The sequence below is a fragment of the Falco punctatus genome (genome assembly GCF_963210335.1).
Source record: "Falco punctatus genome assembly, chromosome: 1".
Classification (NCBI taxonomy): Eukaryota; Metazoa; Chordata; class Aves; order Falconiformes; family Falconidae; genus Falco; species Falco punctatus.
Genome location: NC_137580.1, coordinates 100,680,234 through 100,702,111, shown reverse-complemented (window position 1 = coordinate 100,702,111; position 21,878 = coordinate 100,680,234). Strand labels below are relative to the sequence as shown.

General features: G+C 44.8%; 1 protein-coding gene across 2 annotated transcripts in view; it reads right to left on the bottom strand.

The window, feature by feature from the left end:
- RNF43 (ring finger protein 43) overlaps positions 1-21,877 on the bottom strand; it is a 60,298-nt gene extending 38,421 nt beyond the window's left edge. Inside the window, exons 1-2 of one of the 2 annotated variants that reach the window (XM_080388840.1) lie at positions 21,486-21,877; positions 19,450-21,003 (exon numbers count right to left, since the gene is read on the bottom strand). In XM_080388840.1, coding sequence (XP_080244966.1) covers positions 19,450-19,686 — 237 coding nt within the window. In that variant the 5' untranslated portion in view covers positions 19,687-21,003; positions 21,486-21,877. Of the gene's footprint in view, positions 1-19,449 lie in introns of both variants that reach the window. The other variant, XM_080388839.1, reaches the window with a different exon arrangement.
- Position 21,878: the final 1 nt, after the last annotated feature.

Here is a 21,878-nt window from a genome sequence, read left to right as displayed (position 1 = left end):
GTCACCCTATCTCCACATAGAAAAATATATAAAATTACAGAGGTAGCAAAAGCAGACAGGTAGCAACAGGGTATGGAATGCTCTACCCAGAAAGGACGGTCTCTTGTAAAATTGTGAACATTGTAAATAATATAAATACAGACTAATTGTTCACTATTCTTCATAATGCAAGGATGAAGGGGGCATCTCAAACCACTGCCAAATATAAGGTTTAAAGTAAAGAAAAAGAATTCTTTTCACAGGCCCAGAGTTACATTCCCCGATTAAAGATGATGTGGAGGTTGTGCAAGATGCAGAAAGCTATGCATATCCACCCCGGCCAACAATCCACATGTCCTCTCTGTCACTTCCAGCCCAGATGCCCCCAAAGCCCCTGACTGCTGACATTCTGGAGGACATACCCAGCTTAATCTTCTCCTACTGGGCTGCTTCTCCTAACTTCTGGTTAGAGGTAGGGATATAAGGTAAGCATCTACCATGTACACCAATGTACGTAGCCCATGGACTGCTGAGCTAGCTGCCTCATCTCCCTTTAGAGACAAACCCAAAAGCACTGTGCCCTTACAGTACGTGGTTCATTTGCCCTGTCACGGATGCATGCGCTGTGTTAGATCAGTTGACCCCAAGAAGTCCCAATCCTTTCCAGTGACTTTCCACCAACGAGGAAAAACTTGTCTGCACAGAAGACAATCTTTTGGAGGGACCAAATCTAGCAGTGCAGACTGGATTCTCTGGAGGAATAAACATTGTTGCAGATCTTATTGTTCACTTCTAGGTAAAAGTGATTTCATATTATCCAATAAATGTAAGAAAACTATTCTTTTAAAACCAGCAAAGCAAATCGCTCTTCTACACAAAAATCCTGACCCTAAGGAGATGATGACAAAACAATTGATGAACGCAGGTACCCACGCTGCTCCATGCGCTGATGGAAGAGGTTCGACACTATCTAACACGCTAATAAACAACGTAGAAGAACCTACACAGAATTAAACTCTTGACTCAGGCTTTCATACTTCCTTTAAACCTGGCTCCAGGCTTTGATGTTAAATAAACCGATCGTGCAGTTTAGCAAGGCTGGCGTTATCATTGGTATCTCTGTGGGAGGCCCTGGAGGAGATGCAGCACGGTTGCTCTCCTGCTGTCCTCAGACTGGTTTGGCTCATTCTGAGGCTGCTGGACACCTCGGAAGAGTGAAGATGCAACGCAATAATCTGTATTTGCTTGGCTCCAGATGGTATTATGCCTATATAAACACCGACCCAATACTGTCCAAGTAAGACTGAAACAGTATTACCAGGCAGTAAGAAGAAAGAGAAAAGGCATTATCAACTTGACTTTTGTTCAGTTATCCGACTTTACAACCTTTCCAGTCAATAACGGGCAAAAGTACATTGCATTCTTATGTCACTACAAGGTAGCTAGCCATCTCCTTGCCTCTCAATGAGGTTGCATCGTGGTTATCAAGGTGGATTTTTTAACAGGTAAGATCACTACAGTGAGCTCTGAGGATGTAGAATATAGCTGAATACTTGCTTAGCTCATTTTAAGAAAGCGTTATCACATCTGGCCTCAAGAGACAAAATTGTTTCCTAGTTTATTTGATGTAGAACTTCAGTTATTGTGTTTCAGTCATCAATTCCTTTATGGTTTGAATCTTCTATATATACTTAAACCCTTCTTTTTCTGTGTTGCTCTGCAGCCAGTCACAACAGTGGCACTGAGTTTAATAACACCTGGATGGAATTTTCAGAGGGCTAAATGATTTCAATGAAAGAACTCTGAAAACCTGAAAGAAACTCAGTTCCCACCTCAGTGTTTGATGACGTCAAATTTCCAGGCATCTGGTAAGCATCTCTGTTTACACAGGCTGTGTCTTCGGGGAGTGAGTTCAGATAAATTTGTGGGGTTTTTCCTTTTGATGCTCTGAGGAGCTTTTAATAAATTACCTGAGACGATAATATGTTTAAGTGAGGGCTCTGTGCACTGATTTGGGCTGCACACGAGATCTTGCACTATGTGAACAGAAGAGCACAGGAAATCGGTCACTAGAGAAGGCAATTACTGAAATAAAGGGGAAATACACTGAGAGATGCTTATCTTGTGAAAACATGGTGGAAAACAAAGCAAAACAGAGTAGTGAAACTAAGAGAAACCCAAGGATATCGGCTTACAGGTGCAGCCTGAACAGAAATGACAGATACGTTTCCCTGTAAATATATCTGAAAGACAGCTGAATTCCTGAAGTTACTCTGAACTCTGGCAAAACACAACTGAATATCAGAATTTAAAGATGAAAGAGAAATAACTTTGAAACTCAAGGTTCTCTCCATCCGCCATCGCTCATGGATGTCTTTTGTGCAGAAATTAGCACTGGACTTGACCAAACAACTATCTTTTTTTCCTACCAGATGACATTTTTGTGTTAAAAACCATATGATTTCTGTATGGCAAGATTTCTGTATCATCTGCATCATTGTAGCAGTTACAGACAAAATGACACAGATTCCTTCAAAGCTGGATGAACATATCACCCAGCTGGGCTCTGCATCAACTGAGCATAACGAAAAGAATCACTTCTACAAAAACATTTTATAAACATGGTGTTTCAGTTAGTTCCTTACACCAGAACGTTTCATTTCTCAACTGAAGAGAGAAAAGGAAACTTGGTGGCGATGCAGTTTCTTAATGAACAATTCAGGTATGCACAACAGCCAGCCTCCAACCATTCATACGGATGAGACTTCAGTATCCACAGGTGAGGCATTAGGTGAAGAATAAATTAGAATGGCATTCAATACACACATGCATTGCTCTTTGTTCTTCACCCTGCTCTAATCACTTAAGTTTAATCATTTAAATGGAACTGAAATTATGTAATTTAAGAACTACCTAAGAACTACCTGGAAAAGCCAATCAAACAGAGAAGCAGATTACTTCTTTCTCGCAGTCTTGTTGTAGATAACATAGTTCTGCACCATCTTAAATAACATCAAAAACAAGGCTTGCCACCACTCTGATGTCTTGGCCACATGGGAACAATGGATGTCCAGATATAGCCACAGGCACCAATATAATACAGGAACAAAGAGCTCAGAAAATACTCAGAGGATGAGGGACTCGTACCCTTGAAAGCACCGACTCCGAAAACAACCAACTTCATTGACCTTCCAGTCGATAATGAAAGGACAGTATCATGACAAACTAACAAATGAACAGAGGCTGCCAGTGTGACATCATGGTCAAAAGATCAGATGTGTTCCCCTGAGTACAGTTTCGACTGGGGAGATTGAAGATCACAGGAATTGCCAGGCTGGATCAAAGGAAATCCTTACCATACGCCCAAACTATGGGCTAGTTTGCACGGCCAAGAGGCAGCCAGACTGTCACCAACATCCCCAGGCGATGTGATGTCTCCACCAGGACACAGACAAGCAACAATTCAACATAAAATCTTCCTAAATCTCCTTCAAATCGGTGCTAACGTAAACACATTCCAAAAAAATCGCAAAAGGTCTTAAGTGTCAGCAGCTTTCACCTGGGTTCTACAGGACTTTTCAAGTCCTACATAATTTTTAGATAAGCATAGGAATATTCACAAAACATCTACAGTTCTTCAGCCCACCTGCTTAAACACATGCTCATACAGATGCTTAACCAGAGTTTATAAGGTATTAAAAATCTCTCAAAGTTCTTAACAAAGAATTAAATAAACACAAGGAAGTTTGCCTTCATGGAAACATCAGGCTTCTCAATATCGGCATTCATCTTGTTTACTCAAAGCAGTATGTCCACCCCTGGTATTTACCACCAGTTTCATTTCACCTTTTTTTCCCCTCACTTCATAAGTCACGGCACAAGGGTTAGATTGCTGCTGTGGAAGAAGAAAAAAAGCTTACCATCATTGGGCAGTCTTCCTTGAGATACATGTCAGTGTGTATGTATTCAGAACGGTAAGTATGGACATCCTCATGGACATCCTCTTTGTTGTGGGCCTGCAACTCATCCCAGCCACAAGGCTTCAGTGCAAGCAGAGCAAGCAGTTAATGTGGATTTGTACTATACATCTCCAAATGGCCCAATTACTATCTGTTAAGATTATTTTCTTCTTCAAATGACAACACACATACATATTCAGAAGGCGAGTAACTCCAAGCGGTAATTCCCTCCCTGGCTCTCCTCAAGAGCAAGTGGGGAGGGGCATCTCAAGCGCTTCAGAGAGGTCTGCAAACCACAACCCACCTAATTTGGCATCATTCCTGGAAGCATCTGCAACTGTACAGAGTTTAATGGAACTCTGCATGCAAGCTCTGTAGATGTCAAGAATGGAGACATCCACTGGAGAGGCCATTGTATAACTTGACCTTTGATGGAATTTACTGACAGCCAGAGGCACGAACACTCAGGCAGTATCACCACATCTCCTCATACAACATGTTATGCAATTACCAGTATCACTGCACCTCTTTATCTCCCAGTTCATGACACAAATGAACAGAGGCCACCTGACGGGTTTGGTTGGGTGCAGACAGGAAGAAGATGGTCTGCTTGACATCAAACATCTGAGGAGACATACCACTTTGCCCGTGAAGATCTGGGGTTCGCTGGAGGGAAGAGAAGGGCTATTTTCCGGCTCCAGTGAAACTTAAGATATGACCTTAGCAAAGCATATAAGAAACCTTATCTGGGAAGGGGGAATAAAGCCGCTGGATGTCAAGACATTTAGCAGCAGGTCTTTCTCACCCTCTGGCAGAACTTCTTGCTACCAGGACAGTCACATTTAAGAACATGGTTAAAATAATAAACAAGCTGCCACAGGCTCATGTTATCACGCTGTCTGGATGGTGTGACCCTGCTTAGGATCCCATGCTGGGATAGAGGTCAACGCTCCTTTCCCAAAGCTCCATACTGAATTGTAGGACCACAGGGTCAAAGAAAACTGTAAAACCCTCAGATGGACAGAAGTTCAGGTATCTGCAGTGGTGTAATCTATACATTACTGCTTTTTAGTCCCAGCAAACAATCCAGAACGACTGAAACACGAGTCTGTGTAGGGATGAGATGTCTAAGAGAAGAGAAGCTGCTTCTGATCATCCTTATGAGTCCCTTCCAACTTGAAATATTCTATCATTCTGTGATTCTATAATAACAATCATTATCTAGCATCAAAATCTAGAGGCAGTAGTTCAGAGGAGGGACTGGAGGAAATGTCCTGACTTCTGCGCGACTCGGTCAAGGAGGACAAGCAAGCTTCTCTGGTAGCTCTGGCTTTAGCGTTCCCCCAGCCTGTCCCAGCCAGACCAAAGTCCACAGGATCACCACCAATGCATCTCACCTGATCTTGCAGCAGGGTTTCGGGGGAAGACAGATTAGACAGGTATCAATTAATCTGTCAGACTACAGAACCAAGAAGGTGCTTACCAGGAATCCAAGAAACAGGCTGGCCTGTAGGCAACGGAGCCAGCACTTGTTGGCACCTGTGGAAGTAAATTTTGCAAAACCCGCTGCTTCTGCAAACTGTCCCTTCAGACGTTATCCCACATTTCTCATTTGTAGCCTGTCGGCTAAAACAGCTTTCCGCCACTGATATATTCAGCATTCCTGATGCTGGGTTCCTGCCAGGCACACTGGATTCCCTGGCTCCACAGCTTTCAACAGCAAGGATGGGATTTCAGAATATCTGGTTTAAAATTACTTGAGCATGAAGACCTTAAAATGCAAATGATACAGTTGGCAAGGACCTGAAACTATTTTTGACTTACTTAACACCTCCCAGGTCGGGGGAAGAATTCTATGTCCCAGAACAAGTGAACTGATTTATTTATCTGCTATCTCTAAGTAAACCAGACCTTCCTAAAAAGCACAGAGTACTTATGGACATTTACTGCACATTTAGGGTCTTCATTAAATGACTAATGTAGAGTAATTCAGCTGATGGCCATAGGATTACGGGGGCGGGGGGTGGGGTGTGTCCCTTTTCTGGTTTTGTTTCTACTTTTTTCCCCCCAGTAGGAAGATGTCTGGCACAGTCCTTTTTGCTTCAAGACAAATGTTGGTTTACAGTTGGACTTGATCTTAAAGGTCTTTTCCAACTTAAGTGATTCTACATCAACCGGTCTTCTGGGTGGCCAAGCAGCTGCTGTGCACAGGTTACCATGATTCCCTCCCTAGGCAAGGGATATATGCCAACAGACCTGTAAAAATATATATATTCTCTAATATGTAGAGAGGTTCTTATTTCAACCACACGAATACCTGACACTGAGATACAGAGAAGCTAACTTCTAACAGCATGTACTCTACCCAAACACTCTGGGGGTTGGCTACAATATACACAACACACTGGGAACATGAGGAGGAAAGAACACATCCAGTGCTAGTAAGCAGCCTCCTGACACAATGGTATCTTGTGACAGAGGTCCTTGAAAAGGTCAGGAAGCTGCAAAATTGAACAGTACACATCTCAGCTCTTGCTCCCTAGCACTGACTGGGTGCTGTGGTGTTGGGCCCAGCTGGGCTCCTAGCCTGTGCCCAAAAAAAAGGGAGAAGAGGGAGGACAGAAATGGCAGAAACAGGTGGAAGGAGTAAGATACCTTGTTACATCCCAAGATCTGGTGCACAGGAGCAGGATGTTTGCAAGGTGCGCTTGAAGGTTTAGATATACAGAACTGATAACAGTTTTGTCACAGGTTCCAGAATTCAACATTGGTTGATGTTGTTGGAGAGGAATGATATTCCTGATGGATGCACCCAATGCTAGGGTCTTCCGGGCAGCACCAAGGACAGGATTCCTAAAGAACATAAGCAGCATGCAAGTTCTTCGTTGAGTTAGACACATGCATCCTACTATTCTGCACCCTTGAAGTCTATACACCCTTGAAGAAAGTCTTCCATCAAGACAGTTACCTCTTTAGGAAGACCAGACCTGTGAAGGCAAACTGTATGTACCAGGTCAGGAGTCACAAGGAGACACATTCACTGTTGCCTGCAGGATAACTCTTGCTATTCCTGAAGACTGTCTGGAGTTGGGACAATGGCATCTCAATATTAGGAGAAATGTACTCAACTGAGCACTTAATCTAATCACAGATGGAGAACATGCAGCAAGTAATAAAACTCAATAAAATAATTAAATAAATATGACTTAGCCACCTTGCTAGAAACTGATTGCACAAACTCTGACTTTGCCATAACTGCAATATCCAAGCTGGGGTAGCATCATTCAGAAGGACAATGGTTGTACGTTCTGCACTGAAAAGTGCAGAATACTCAAAAAAAATTGAGAGGGTGTTCATGTTTTCTTAAACAAGATCCTGAGAAATTTTGAAGTCATCTTGGTACATTTGCAAGAGGAAGAGAGGTTTTATTGCAAAGGGGCACAACAAACTTATGTGGGATGACCAACATGAAGAGGCCAAAGGTAGTCTGAAGCTGTTAAAGATGAGAATTAGTAGTGAAGGTTTATGACCAAGAACTTCCACATCTTACCCTATGTTCATAAGACACAGCCCACCTGGCCCTATCACATACGGAACTCTGCCTCTTGCCACCGGGGCTGAAGTGACTGTGCTGTTTCTCAAGGGGTACCAGGTTTCCTCCTCCGTCGCTTACACGTCAAGCTGTAAATGTGCAGGGCATGGCTGGATACAAAGATGGACAAGTAAGAGTCCGAATGCACACTCATTTAAGCCATTCTGAGAAGCAGATGCTGCTCTGAAAAATAAGAACCTATAGCAACATTTGGGTTGATATTCCACTAGGTATTATTGCACTACAGAACACACCAAGGCAGGGAGCATACCTGCCTAAATCATAATGGTTATTATCCCACCAACAGAGCAGCTGATGGGATTGTGCAGATTGAGGGTGATGAGGAATAAAAACAGTACCTCCAGGAAGATATGAAGGCCAAAGTGTCAAAGGCATCCAGCACTGGCTAGCAGCACCAGGTGAGAGCTATGGGTTCAGATCTGTGATAACAGACCCCAGGGAACTGTACAGTGCCTTCTAAGTGAATGAACAGCCAAGCTCAAAGCTGGTACTGGATGGCGAAGGATGTACTTATGACACCTCCTCCACAGAGACTTGCCCAAGCAGACCAGAGGTGGACTGGAAAGGGCTGGTGCTGAAGGTGGTAGGCCCAATGGCTGAATAGGTGTTCTGTCGAAGATGAGACTACAAGAACAGCAGTATAGCTTCAGACCAAAGGTCCATCTAGCCCATGATCTTTTCTTTGACAGTTGCCAACAATGGATTATTAAAGAAGTATGAACAGGATGAGCATGCAGGGCTTCTCCCCAGGACACTCCAGGCCTCCAACAAGCTGCATTTTATAGACTTCCTGAGGCAAAACTGGGACCAGTTATTTAACGGCTGTTGATGGAATCTTCTCCCATTCCCTAGTTCCTATGGTTATTGAACCTTTGTAAACTTTTAACATCCATAGCAGTTCCTGCAGCAAGGAATCATACAGGTTAATTGCACAGCGTATGAAGAGCACTTCTTTTTGAACCTGGCTCCTAGTAGCCTCATGTGATGCCCCAGTATTTTCATATCGAAAAAGACTAACAGCCAACCCCTGTTCATGACTCTGTAGATCTTTTCCATATTATCCTTTGGCTGCCTCTTTTCCAGCCAGAAGTGTATTGGTCCAGTTAGTTGCTCCTTGTATAAAACACATCTGATACTTCTTCTTATCCTCACGTTCTTCTCCAAAACTCTTCCAATACTACTACATCTCTTTTAAAGGTGTGCAATGGAACTGAACTTCCACACAGCATTCAGCATGTGAATGTATCGTGGATTTCTACAGGTGCTTAAAAATATTCTCTGGTTTATTCTCTGCTTTTTTCATTCCTAATGTTCTTTTTGTCTCTGTGACAACCACCAGGTACTAAGTTGACACTTGCATGGAACGATCTATTACAGCCACAAGGTACAATTTCTAAGTGGTAATGGACAAATCAGAGCCCACCCCCTTAATATAAAGAAATGGCTGATTTTCCACAAGCATCTCCTTACAGCATTTAGTCTCATAAGGTTCCTCTGCAATGCTTCAGAGCTAATCCTTGTCTTCATTACTTCAAATTAGCATTGGGAAGCACTAAAACGTCACCAAGCCCTCGGTCTCCAAATGCCTAAACATTCAGGGCAGCATTGCTGCCAGCACGCATGCCTGCAGAACTATGGTCATCAGCTTCTTCCACTGTGACAATCTGCCAGCTACTCCTACCACCCACTGCTTATCTTCCAATAATTATTTATCCAGGAGCCTCCTTCTTATGCTATGTCTTAGTTTCCCTAAAAGTCTTTGCTGAGGGACTTGGGCATTTTGGAAATTCAGCTGGACCTACCCAACTGATGCACCTGCTGACCCCTTCACATCCACTTCTTAATACTCTGCCTTATAGTTTCTACCAACTTACTCCATACAGATTTTATAGCATCTGGTCTAGGCTTTTGTGGATGCCTTGGACCCCAGAGAAAAACTGGTATCACATCAGACACCTTCCAGTGACTTTGAGGAAGAGTTCATATACATAGTTAATAGTTCAACGATTCCATCCTCCGTAACTCCTGGGTGAATACCATCTGATCCTGGTGACTGATAATGTTAATTTTGTCTATCTACATCACCATCTCATCTCCAGACATTTCAGCCTGAGACAGATGAAAACACAAAAAGAATTGCATTCATTTTTCTGCTATGAGTTTGGCTGCCCCAAGTGCCTCTTTTAGAATTCAATTTTGTATAGGTCCTACAGGTTGTCAGGCAAGTTTTCTGCTTCTGATGTGACTGAAGAGAATCTATTATTCAGGTTTTTATCATTTTCAGGTTATTTCTCTTTTTCCTCTTTTCATGATGTTTTCACATATTTTTAGCTTGTTTTTCTCACTTTAACCACTTTTTTTTCCTTTTCAGGATGCTTTCGTATACTGCCTTACCCTTATGTTTAGGTAGGCTGATATGATTTTATCATTTTTTGAGTATTTCTTGAGAGGTACATTTGATCTTAATTCCTACCATAGTGTCCTTAAATACCTTCATGCCACTTGCAAGGATATAACTCTCAGTTGCCCTCTCAGCTCCTTTTTGACAACCTTATCCAATTTCAGATAATTCCTCTTTCTGCATTAAAACAGAACTACGGATGATTTTTCAGTCTCTCTCTCAACATCTTTGCAGGAACAACATGCATTGTTGTCACTGTCACAGAGCATCCTTTCAGAAGCAGGATTTTGAAGGAGGTTCTGGAAAAGCCCAAGGCCAGCACTGCTTCTCACCCTCTGGGCTCCCTGCCTAGCAGCTCCCTGAAGTGCAGTGGATGTAGTTGAAGTGCCCCATAACTGCTGCATTTCCCGCGCCTTGATCTCCATCAGAGGTTCCTGGCCAGTCGAAGGCTCTGTGACATCATGTGAACACAAGATGTTCCACTCAGGTGTCTTCAGCAAAGAAAGCTATGGCTGGTTTTCTTGGGGAGGGCTCAGCAGGGACCTGTTCACAGGCATTCCCCAGTCTTTTTTTTATGGAGAAAGCAACCATAAAGGAGGCAGTCAGCGACGGGGCATGAAGGCATCAGCCGGCACCAACTCAGGCCTCAACTAGGTGCAGCTGTCAGAAATGGCACACTGTGATTTCCCAGCCAAGAGCCTACACAAATCATTTTGATGGTCTTTTTCAACACACGGCTTGCAGGAGCTGCGCGTTGTACAAGTACACGGGGCTCGTCCATCACTCAAATCAGGCATCTGCATCTCTCATGGAGGTATGTATTTTTTACAAGCTGACAAATAACAGCTTTTGGTACAGCCACCTTCCGCTTGAGAGAGAAACGGAGATCAGAGGTACTCTGAAGGAGCAAATGGAAAGACCAGATGACCATTGAGAAGCATGAAGGAGAGGAAAGTGCTGGAGGCAAATGATGCCAGGCCACAGCCTAAACCATTTTGTGCACTGGCAGTGATCAAGAAGAACGTGTACAGAAAAATAACAAGAATAAACATTGTTCTGAACAAAAAGGAAGATGTAAATGATAAAAGAAAGAAACATCAGAGAGTAGATGAGTAGAAAAAAAAAACCAACAGTTGAGTGGAACTATATAACCTGGGGCATCTTACACTTGTATGAATGAGACCAGATGAAATAGAGGGTAACAGGGAGGACAGAGACATTTTTGTGGCCCTAGGGAAATGTCTGGACAGAAGTCTCTGGCAGTGACACTCAGGGACATACCTGCACCCACAGCACGGCTGGGAATGAGGACTGCCATTCAGGACATTTACAGAATGAATGAATAACTGAGGTCCAGCTGACAAGTGGAAGGGGGAGAACTCCTGCTTATCTCTTCAGGACCTTAGTGAGGTTCCACTTACTTTGGAATACAACTGTCTTAGTAAATAAAAGTTGTTAAGGTAATTTTGGAAGTAACATGGTCCAAGACTGAAGCAATAACAGATATACATGTCAGCTCTCTTAGTATAAAACAGAGTCAACGTAGGGTTTATGAAGTTGTATTTCTACACTGGGTGGTCGTCTAACGAGACTAACTTGGTAAGCATTAACCTGTGATTCAAACTGACACCCAGGAGGTGACAGGAGTTGCCACGATGCACTCTTTCTTATTTGACTTTCACATCCTCAGAGATGTTGCCTATATTTAAACAATCTGAAAGCAACATTTTTGTGCAGGACTCTGCATAAAATTCAACTAAGGAAAGAACCAGTGTTCTCCATTCACTACCTAGACCTCCTCAAGTCGCCGCTTCTGCTCTACCACGAGGCAATTGCCCTAAATCCTTTTTCAGACAGTGTCTTCACTGCACCTGCTCTGCTCCATTATTGGGCTTTTGGGCCTTTGTAAAGAAAACCGCCACACATCTGTAACAGGACTGGAATGCTATCCATTTTTTATACCTGGATCCAATTCAATCCCAATGTCTCTCTCTCCCAAGTTTCTGCAGCGTGTGTCCTTTCTGTGGCGATGCACCAGCAGTCTTGAGCAAATCCACCTAGCTGAACAAAGACCCCTTGGAACAACAGCTGCTGAAGTGCTTTAGATGTAGGAAGTCTAAATTCTTTTCTTTCATGTGATTTTGAACTAGAATTCACATACCTTTTGTCAAAACAATAGCAAATTTAATCCCCAAACTGCTTCACTTATGTTTGAAATTAACACATCATAACTGAACTTGGTAAAAAGCTTGTAATTTGTTTCACAGAGTTTATGGCCAAAGGAATTAATTCAGCTACCTAGTCACAATTTCTGTAAATGGCAATCCATTCCTGCCACTATCCTGATCCGGAGCACAGTGATACACACTAGATTAACCTACTCGATCACTGGAGACCACATTACTGAGATGGAGAACAAAGGAGAGATCAAAGGCCACTAATGCCCTTAACTACCCCCTTTAGGGTTAGGGAAGTGACGAGGTGAGAACACATCCGTTGATCTAGGCAGATGATTCATGTCTCAAGCTGCAGAGGAAGAGGCTACACACCCAAAATTTCAGATAATTTGGATGGGGTGGCTGCAGGGGGGAAGAGAACCTTCCACTGAGCTGGCGATCTGCACAAGAGTAACCCGTACAACACAGGCATATTCGAAACAAGACTCTCTCTGCTACCTCTGAGCACTGACCTATATGTTCCAGTGCCTTGTTCTGAGGGAAGGCCAGTCCCTGATGCTCCTAGAAAAATGGTGAAAAGGTCCAGAGACAGCTCTTGGCCACCTCCCACCTGACCCGTGCTGGCAGCAATCCCGAAGCTCCGAAGCATGAGATGTGATTATGATTCCTTAATGCAGACTGAAAGTGTTATGGGCAAATGAAAGGCAGTACAACGCTTCCTGTTCTTTACAGGTGGTGAAATAAGGGGAAAATAAAGAGATATTAAAAATAAATAAATAAATACACTCACAGAACTCGAAGCCAGAAGAGACCACCACAATCATCCATGCAACTTATGCCTACTTCATACCCTGTCCTCCTGTATACATCTAATCTCAAGTGCTAGAATGGAAGGAAGCCCATAAGGCTGATAAAATACAAATGTGAATTGCTTGAGTGTGGTATATACCCCTATACTGAGCTTTAGCTTACAACTCCGCTTTATTTACAAACCAAAATTTCATATATTTGACTCTTGGTAACGCTTGCAACACAGATTTTTATGATACTGAACACACAGACCTGAAGATCAAACCACACTGCCCATTCTCTCCACTGCACCGATATGTTACGTTGCTTCCTTTTAAGTTAAAACTTGCTTGTTTTCAGACTAAGTAAGACTTCTGGGGAAAGCCCACAGAAAGCTTTTAGGCATATTTGAGAGCTCTATGCATGGAAAAACACAGAGATAGAATACACAAAACTGCACGACAGGTTTTGTCCAAAATGAAGTCTAATACAATAGTACTCTTTGATCACACAAAGTTTGTGGTGTTCGTATCACTGACTATTCTGTAAGTTTTCATCTAAAGAGAATGAATTCACGTGCCATTCAGACCAGCTTTCCATAATTTGTACGAAATGCCTACCAAACCTTTCCTTTTATTATTTTTTCTTTTATTTATATAAATAAATAGTATTAAATATTATTCCTTTCATCGCCTTTAGCAAAAAGCGATTTCTCTAATGGTCCAGATCCATTTCAACCACAAATCCAGCCTGGCTACCACCAACAGGAATGACTGAGGCCTGTTTCCCTTCTGTAATCTCACCCCTTTGCCAGCTTATCTTTGGGAAATGTCCACTTGCTCCTTGGATATATTCCAGGACTGCTGTGCATGGCCAGAAGTCCCCTGCTGACTGTCACTTGCTCCAGCCCTGTTGATTTCACCTTCTGACCATGTATCTTTGCTCTGCTGCTGTTGGGTTTGTTTCTCTTGTTCGTGCCTGCCCCAGGTAATTACTTGGGCCTCCAAATCCATGACCTTTTTAGTACTGAAAAGCCTCAATTCAGGATGGATCTACGCCTACGCGTGCCATAAATAATTCTGCCAGGACAATGACCAGCACCAGATGGTGCACTGGAAGTCCTTTGAACTCCTTGAACAGAGAGCAGTTTACCGCCACGTTTTCTGGATCAGGAAAGGAGAAGACACACCAAACAAAGCTCCAACACCTCTGCACCTGCTCAGGAGGGGGGTGGAAATTCAGATACACCCTCTAAGCTCAGCTTTTTCTAGCAGCTAACTCTAGCTGAGTCTCCCTACTCTGCATCTGGATTTCAATGGCTCACCTTTCAGACACACTTAAATCCTATACAAACACTAATATCACACTAACCTACACTGTAGGTTATACTATATACTGTATCAATCCTACACTAATACTATATGACACATTTTTAAAAGATCTCTTTAGCCCAAATAGTTTCCTGAACACCAGTGTATTTGCATTAGGTTACTACCGTCTTTTTGATTCACTGTTTCGTACGCTTCCCAAGTCTGCTTTTACTTTCCTGAGCAGTATCTGTCACACCTAAAGATATTTTTTTCAAGCTGTAAGAGCCATTTGTCCCACTGTTTCACTTTAGTGCAATTTCCCATTCCAAAGGTTCATATCAGAGTTCCACTTTTTGGTACTTAAGCAACAAATTTTATTATGTCGATCCAAATGGCTCAATTATTGCTGTTTTTTGAGTCAGTTCTTGCACATTACTTAACACTAAGTCAAGAACATCTCTCTGTGTACTCTAGTACTAGCTGTTCCAAGAGGCAGAAATTGCTGCTTTGAACCTACTCTTACTGTGCTATCTGACCAGTTTATTCACAGGTAATTTAAGTCCCCATTATCATTTGGTTAGACTTTCCCACTTCTTTGATCTCTGTCAACATTATGCACTCAACATCCTTTTGTTGATCCAGGAGCTAATAGTATAGAAGACTACTAATAGATTTACTTTCTTATGGGTTGGGAGTGTAACCCTCCATAAGCAGTTGAGTAGGTGATTGTAATTCTCCAGTAGCACTATGCATTGCAACACTGGAAACACTCTGCATTTCCAGGATGATCGTGTTGGGTTCCTTGTAGCAACTTCAACGGCTAATTACCATTGCTGTTACAAACACACACTGGGCTTCTTTTCTGAATATATCTGTCTGATTTTCAGTGTCTGAATCGTACACAACACCTTAAAAGTGATGACTGAGAAAACTCCTCTAATTCTCACTCATTCCATCCTAAATAGAAGACTGACTTTAAAAATAATGGGGTTTAAGTAATTTATTACTGGTGGGGGGGGGGAGGGGGGGAACGGGACACGGACGGATGGATGGACACACACAAAAGAAGCCAACCCTTGCTTTTGGCGTTCAGAGCCTTTAGGGAGCTTGTTTGGTGTTCTCAAGGTTTTTTTGTGCAGTCTTCACTTAAAGCAATGTGCTCAGTGGGTAACTGAAAGTTGACTTTCTTCAGCAATCACGTAGCTCCATAACTGCTAAGATTATACAGAAATGAAACAGAGTATTGTGAGACTTGCGATAACATAATGCATGTTGGGAAAACTGATTATATACTTTTGCCTGCTATATAAGACAACCGTTCCACTGTTCTGCGTATCTATTGTGTATTTTCTACATGTGGGCATGTAAGGTGATTGGTGATCGATGATTTCTTTGCCTTCTCTATAGAAAATACACTAGTTGGAGTGTATTCATCTCTTTTTAAATATTATCATTTGGGACTTTTCCCAAACTTTCAACATTATTTCCAAAATACTAGCCCCAGAACTAGAGACTGTAATGATCCCAGCCACACTGCACACCCCAACAGTGTCACCCTTTTCCCTATCTCAAATAGATATGAATGCTCAGTTTTAATTATACATGCTTGTATATACACCTTACTTAAAAAACCCTTCAAGTACTGAACTATTTCCCAAATAAAAAGGGCTTTCTCTTCCACAATTAGATTTGCATGTAAATTCTGTTGTAATTCTATATGGAAAAAAACTTAAATCTCCTCCTCTCAGGTCTCCACAATGGCTCTCTCTTTTTTTCTCCAAGATGTTCCTTATTTTCCTATCTATTGTCAACCCAACATCTTCAGCTCTCTCCAGTATCAAGTGGAGACTGAGGCACAGGCAAGAAGCCGGGATTTATTCCTCAAAAATCAGCTAAGACAACAGCCAAAAATGAAAACTGCATTATCAATCATGTTCAGGGGAACCAGTCTGCAGCCAGCTATGGGAATTGCCATTTGGAGGGCATGTTGAATCCCCAGCTGCTCATGGATCACCTGGTACCGGTCAGATCCAACTCTGGGCTTTCCATCCTACCCGTCTAAAAGGTTTGGTTCTTCCATCTTTAACACGGGGCCATTTGCTGGCTTCCCGGGGACTCTTTTTCAGAAGTAGCCCAGGCTACTGCAGTAAGCTCAGGAGAGATCTAAACCTCCAGGCATCTGGAAACTGCAAACGACTTGTCCTGTGTTAAGCAATAGTTAATGCTTAGAGTATGTGCTACCTGAACAAGCTTGAGCTCTGAACAAGCTCGAAGACGACTTCTGTAAGAAGTCTAAGGTGTTGGGTTTTTGACCTATAAAGTCTTAAGTGGCTCTGCCTACTTGAGAAATTCCTCTCCCTTTGCATCATACTGCACCGTGCGGGTTGCCAGAGGTAACACTGTCTGCGTTCTGCTGAACAGGGTGGATGGCAGGCGCGTCCCCAGCAGCTGCCTGGTGTCTCCCTGCTCACCCTCCACGGATCACTGACCTGCAAAACTGAAAATCCAGGCATTTCCCAGAAGAACCAGTCACAGGGGCACGGGGTGTGAGGAGAAATTCGACACTGGGGTTATTTTATTATAGGTAAAGAAGATATTTTTGAAGTTAGCTTCTAAGAATGCAATACACGGTGATCAAAGTCTGTTTCTGTAGACAATCCCAGAGAATATGGCAGGGAGCAATGAAACCAAGAAAATGTTCTGGTAGAAGTATATTTGGTGAGGCTCCATCACTTACGTGCAGGATTTCCTATATTAAATTAAGAATGTATTTCTAAAAATACATTGTCCAGAACAGTGTGAAGTTAATTATAAGTTGAAGAGAACTTTGCTTGAACATAGGGTAACTCTGCACCACTTATCCTTAAGCAATCTTATTATTCCACTGAACTAAGAGAGAATTGCTCTGAAAATAGGACTGGGCCATCCACTCTTCCAAGCTAAGCTCTGCAGTTTGTGTTCTCCTGCGATGGGCATGAAAGCTGATGGCATCTTACTGGGTCTGACCTAAAAATGGTGTAAAAGCTATACTTCTAAACTCCTTAACTGTAAAGATCATAATGTTATGTACCTAAATTACATATAAAGAACCAATTGTGCGGGTATGTGTGAACAGGCTTAAGTTTGTTTAAATAAGTTCCAGTGACATCACAGTTAAGCACATGATCTAACGTTTCTGCAAGACTGGGATGCTGACAACCATATGTAAAATGAAATCTCCCAATAAAGCCCAATTCAGGTGTATGTAGTATCCAACTAACTAAACGAGAACTAAATGTAGTTCCTCCCACTAATTTCTTACTTATGTTGTACCTTAACAGTTACAATGCCATTTTCCATTGTGTCTTTCCAGAGGCAGGAAGCCACTGCAGGATCAGGACCCAAACAATTTCAAATGGCATTCTATATTCCGAGTTTCAATATGCAGCGGCAGCATTAGAAACCACACCGTCAAGAAACACATGAGAGCAGTCACAGGTACACTCGACTACGCTTTCCCAGAGCACGGTACGGGGCACCAGACAAATATCCTGCTGCAAGAGGCACAGCCTGACCCTCCGACCCCCGATCCCAACACTGCCCTCTGAAACCAGACCCAGATGGTTTTCCGCACTGGATTCAGTGGGATATGGCATAGGAACAATCACCTGCGCGCACACAGTGGCGGAATCAAGGCCTGAAAACATATACACTGCAGGTCAGTATCTGTGTACACAGACCCAACAGATTAGATTAGCATTTCCCCGACCCTCTCCATTTCAAGGATGGTTTTTAAAGGATGAAGTCCATTTGTTAATCTGACCCTATTCTGCACTTAGTATTCAAAACATCTTGTTTGTGCTGCTGTGACAGCAGGCGACACAAAAATCCCACTTTGTATCACTTCATCTGGCTAAAGACGTCCACACATCACACAATAGGGGTTATCATCTTCTCATTTCGAAAAGGTCCACACTCGATACTTTGTGCTCAGTTGCGACACCACTGTAGTTTTTGTAAGGAATAAATATTGACTTTCCTGGACATTGCCTCACGACAGAACAGGACCTTGAGTACATTTGCCTAAGATATTTTTTTAGCCTGGTAATATAATTTTATAGCATAGCTTTCGTTCTGAGTAGTTCAAAAGCAGGGTGGAAAAACGGGCTTTACAAATGTCACAGATTGCCCATTTTCATTTTCAGACAATTGACCGTGTTCTAAAGCTGGCTCAACTGTATTTCTTGTCTTACATGACCATACAAAAATTATTACTTTAATTTAGATTTCCAAGCTACAAATGTAATTAAAATTACAACATACCACATTTGGAAAGTGAAGACTAGAAAAAGCCACGCAAAAACTAAGATTTAATATTAATGCAGGCTAGTTTGTAATTTTTTTGTTTTCAAGAACAAAAGCACACGACTGCCAAGCAAATTACCAACAGAAATGGGAGAGTACACACCAGGTCTCAAGAAACTGGGCTCTAAACTTAGCTTGTGCAGGAGATTGGTCTGTTCACTGAATAGCTCAGCTCTGTCTCTCAGCAGCATCTGCACCTCACGGCGAGATGTTCAGATGCTCTCTCCTTAGTAAAGGTCAGAAACCAGCATTAATTTCACTTACAAAAATACATGGTGGTGACACCACAGGCACCACTGTATAGGTAAAACACAATTTTCAGGTACAGGCAACACACAAGGTGAGAACTAGCAGGGTCAGTCATTCTGGTGGGCAAAGCCTGGATGTGTATTTTAGCTGTAACAGAAGCCAAGTAACCCACAGCAGCATGTGTAAAACCTTCCAGATTTCATAAAAAAAAAAAAATAATCATGCTTTCTGTCAGATGTTTAACATCTCAACATGTGACTCTACACATTCAGCTTTATAACATCAATTAAGATATGCAATAATCTTCATGGAATCGACCGACCACATCCGATATTCAACATTAACACAACACAGCTACAGATCGTGACCAAACGAAGAGCCAACCATGTGCACCATCCCCTCTCCCCCACCGCAGCCTGCAGGGCTGGGGGGCAGGAACACGAAGCAACAAAACACACAGGTGGACAGCTCACACGCAAAACGTCTCGTCGCTTCGGCTATAAATCCGCAGCCAGGAAATAAAACCAAACACATTGCGCTGGGAGTGAAGCAGCAAGGAGGGCAAAGGGGGGGGGGAGGAGCGGGAAGGCAAGGCAGGTGGAGCTGGGTAACACGCAGCTGCTCTTACCTGGAGCAGCTTTCCTTCGGCTGGAGTCACCTCCGCAACGTTTGCAAACTCCCCTTCCAGGACGATCGGCTCCACTTTGAGAGGGATCACCCTGATGATGGCTTTCTGCGTCGCCGACCTCTCCGACTCGACCGCCGCCGCCAGCGCCAGCCCTGTATGGTCCAGTGCTGCCTGCAGCGTCGCCATGAGCAGCCAGGGCCAGAGGACAGCCAGCTGCAGCTGGGGGCCAGCACTCATGCTACCAGCTGCAGCAGCGGGCTCCGGCCACACATACCGCTCAGGAATGCGTCCTCACCCTGCGGTGGGCTCCGGCTGTCGGCCGCTTGCCCAGCGTGCGGTCCCAGTGGCGGGGAGGCAGGAGAGCGGGGACAGAGCGCCTCGGTCACCGCCAGCACTGCTTACCGCACAACTTCTCCAGTCCTTGCCATCACCATTTCTCTTCCTTGGTGCCACGTGCTCAAAGGCCGCTGGGAGCTCAAAGGCATATTTTAAACAAACAAACAAACAAAAAACAAAAATCCTGAAGTATGAGTCCCTCCTCCAGCAGATAAATCCCAAAAGGTCAGCGGAACAGGTTGTAAGCAAGAAATCAGTTCGGCTCTACAGGAACACTGGGGCACGTTTGGAACGCGTCGGTCCCACAGAGATGAGGCCCGGGGAGATCTCCCCACAGACGTGGTGTCCTCGTGTCTCCTGCCCAAGGGTTAGGGAGATCCACAGGTTCAAAACATCCATCTCAAATACCCTCGAGAGACACCTCACCTTCTCGACAGCACTTCCCACCACGTCAGCTCAAGCTCTTCCCCCTGAATGTTACCTGCAGTTACCGGTGGCTTTCTCAGAAATTATGCTGGAGCTGTTGCTTGAATTTATGGTGAAAAGGAAGTTTGCTTCGGTACTGTTCTCCTCCAAATCAAGTCGATCCCTTCCATCCTGCTCATGCCAGAAGTGCTTCATTCAAGTCTGAGATCAACTTTACTCTTCTCCGGGTAATCCACGTTCCGAGTCTGACTCCGGGTGCAGTTCTCGAGAACAACTAATAAAGCATGGAGCTTCTCTTCAGAGTTTCAAGTTCCCAGGAAATGAAAAGGCTCCAAAAGACTTTGGAAGTTTAGCTACCACACCAAACAGGTAGCAAGCAAAAAGTTACAGCATCTCTGGTTTCTCTCGCACTTTTTCTGCGCGTGCCCGAGTTCTGGTATGACCGCTTCCACGCGCACATTAAGAAGATCTCGGCTGAAGGCCCCACAAAATAAAATATAAAGTTCTGTGGTCTGCCCGAAGGTCCCATGAAATGTGTCGAGGAGCCTTCATAACGGGGAGAACTCAGGCAGAGGCTGTTTTCAACTAAACCTAAAGTTATGGTGATCGCACAGCCATGAGGAGAAAAAATGATTTAAAAAAAATAAAATAATCTGCAAACCTTTAGGCAGTGCGTGCCTGCTGGAGTCCGCAGGGGCCGGGGTGGGTGGAAACCAGGCTGTAAATCCTGGGCCAAAGTTATTTCCAGCAGCTTAAGAAAACTGCGTGGGTCTGGTGATGTCTGGTCTCGGTCTTTAAAAAAACCCACCAACCCCCCAAAGTCGGTATTTATAATAACAAAAGGTTAAAAGCCAGCAGGCAGTCCCCGCGGCGCGCAGGCGGCAGGCAGGCAGGTGCGAGCGGAGCCGAAAGCACCCAGCAGGATCAAGGGCAGCACCGCCGCAGGCAGCGCTGCGGGGCCGGCGCGGCGGAGCGGAGCGGAGCGGAGCGGAGTGTCCGCAGCAGCGCGAGCCCCGCGCACCGCCCCCCCCGTGGGGCGCCCCCCTCCTCGCTGCCGCGGCCGCGGGCGCCAGGCGCCGGGAGCGGGCGGGCAGCGGCGCCGGGCACATGGGCAGCGCGGCAGCGGAGCCCGGCGCCGCCGGCCCCCCCGCGGGCGGGCAGCCCCCGCCGCTCCGCCCCGGCACAAGCACGGCGAAGCCCCCCGGCCCGACCCCCGACCCCCGGCGCGGGCAGCTGCGGCCGCTCCTCCCCCGGGCCGGCCAGCGCGCTCCTACCTGCGGACACAACGGGAGGGTGGAGCAGCCGGAGCCACCGCCCCCCCGCCGGGCCGGGACCGCGGGCTCCCCCTCCCGCCCCGCCGCCCGCCTGCAGCTGGGCGGGACGGCACCGGGGTGCGGGGGGGCAGCGCCGGGGCCGGGGGCCCGGCCCGGCCCGCTGGGTCGCCGGTGCCGCCGCTACCGCGCCCGAGGCGCTGCCGCCGGGAGCTTCGGGCTCAGGCTGATGCCGGGGTCCCGGAATTCGGCGGCTGCTCCGCGCTGGCAGCGCTTCCCGGTGCGTAACGCTGCAGGTCAGACCTGAACCGCGGCGTGGGGCCGCAGCCGGGAAGCGGCGTGCGCGGAAACCCCGCAAAGCCTCCGCAGCCGCGCAGAAAGCGCGCACGGGCCGGC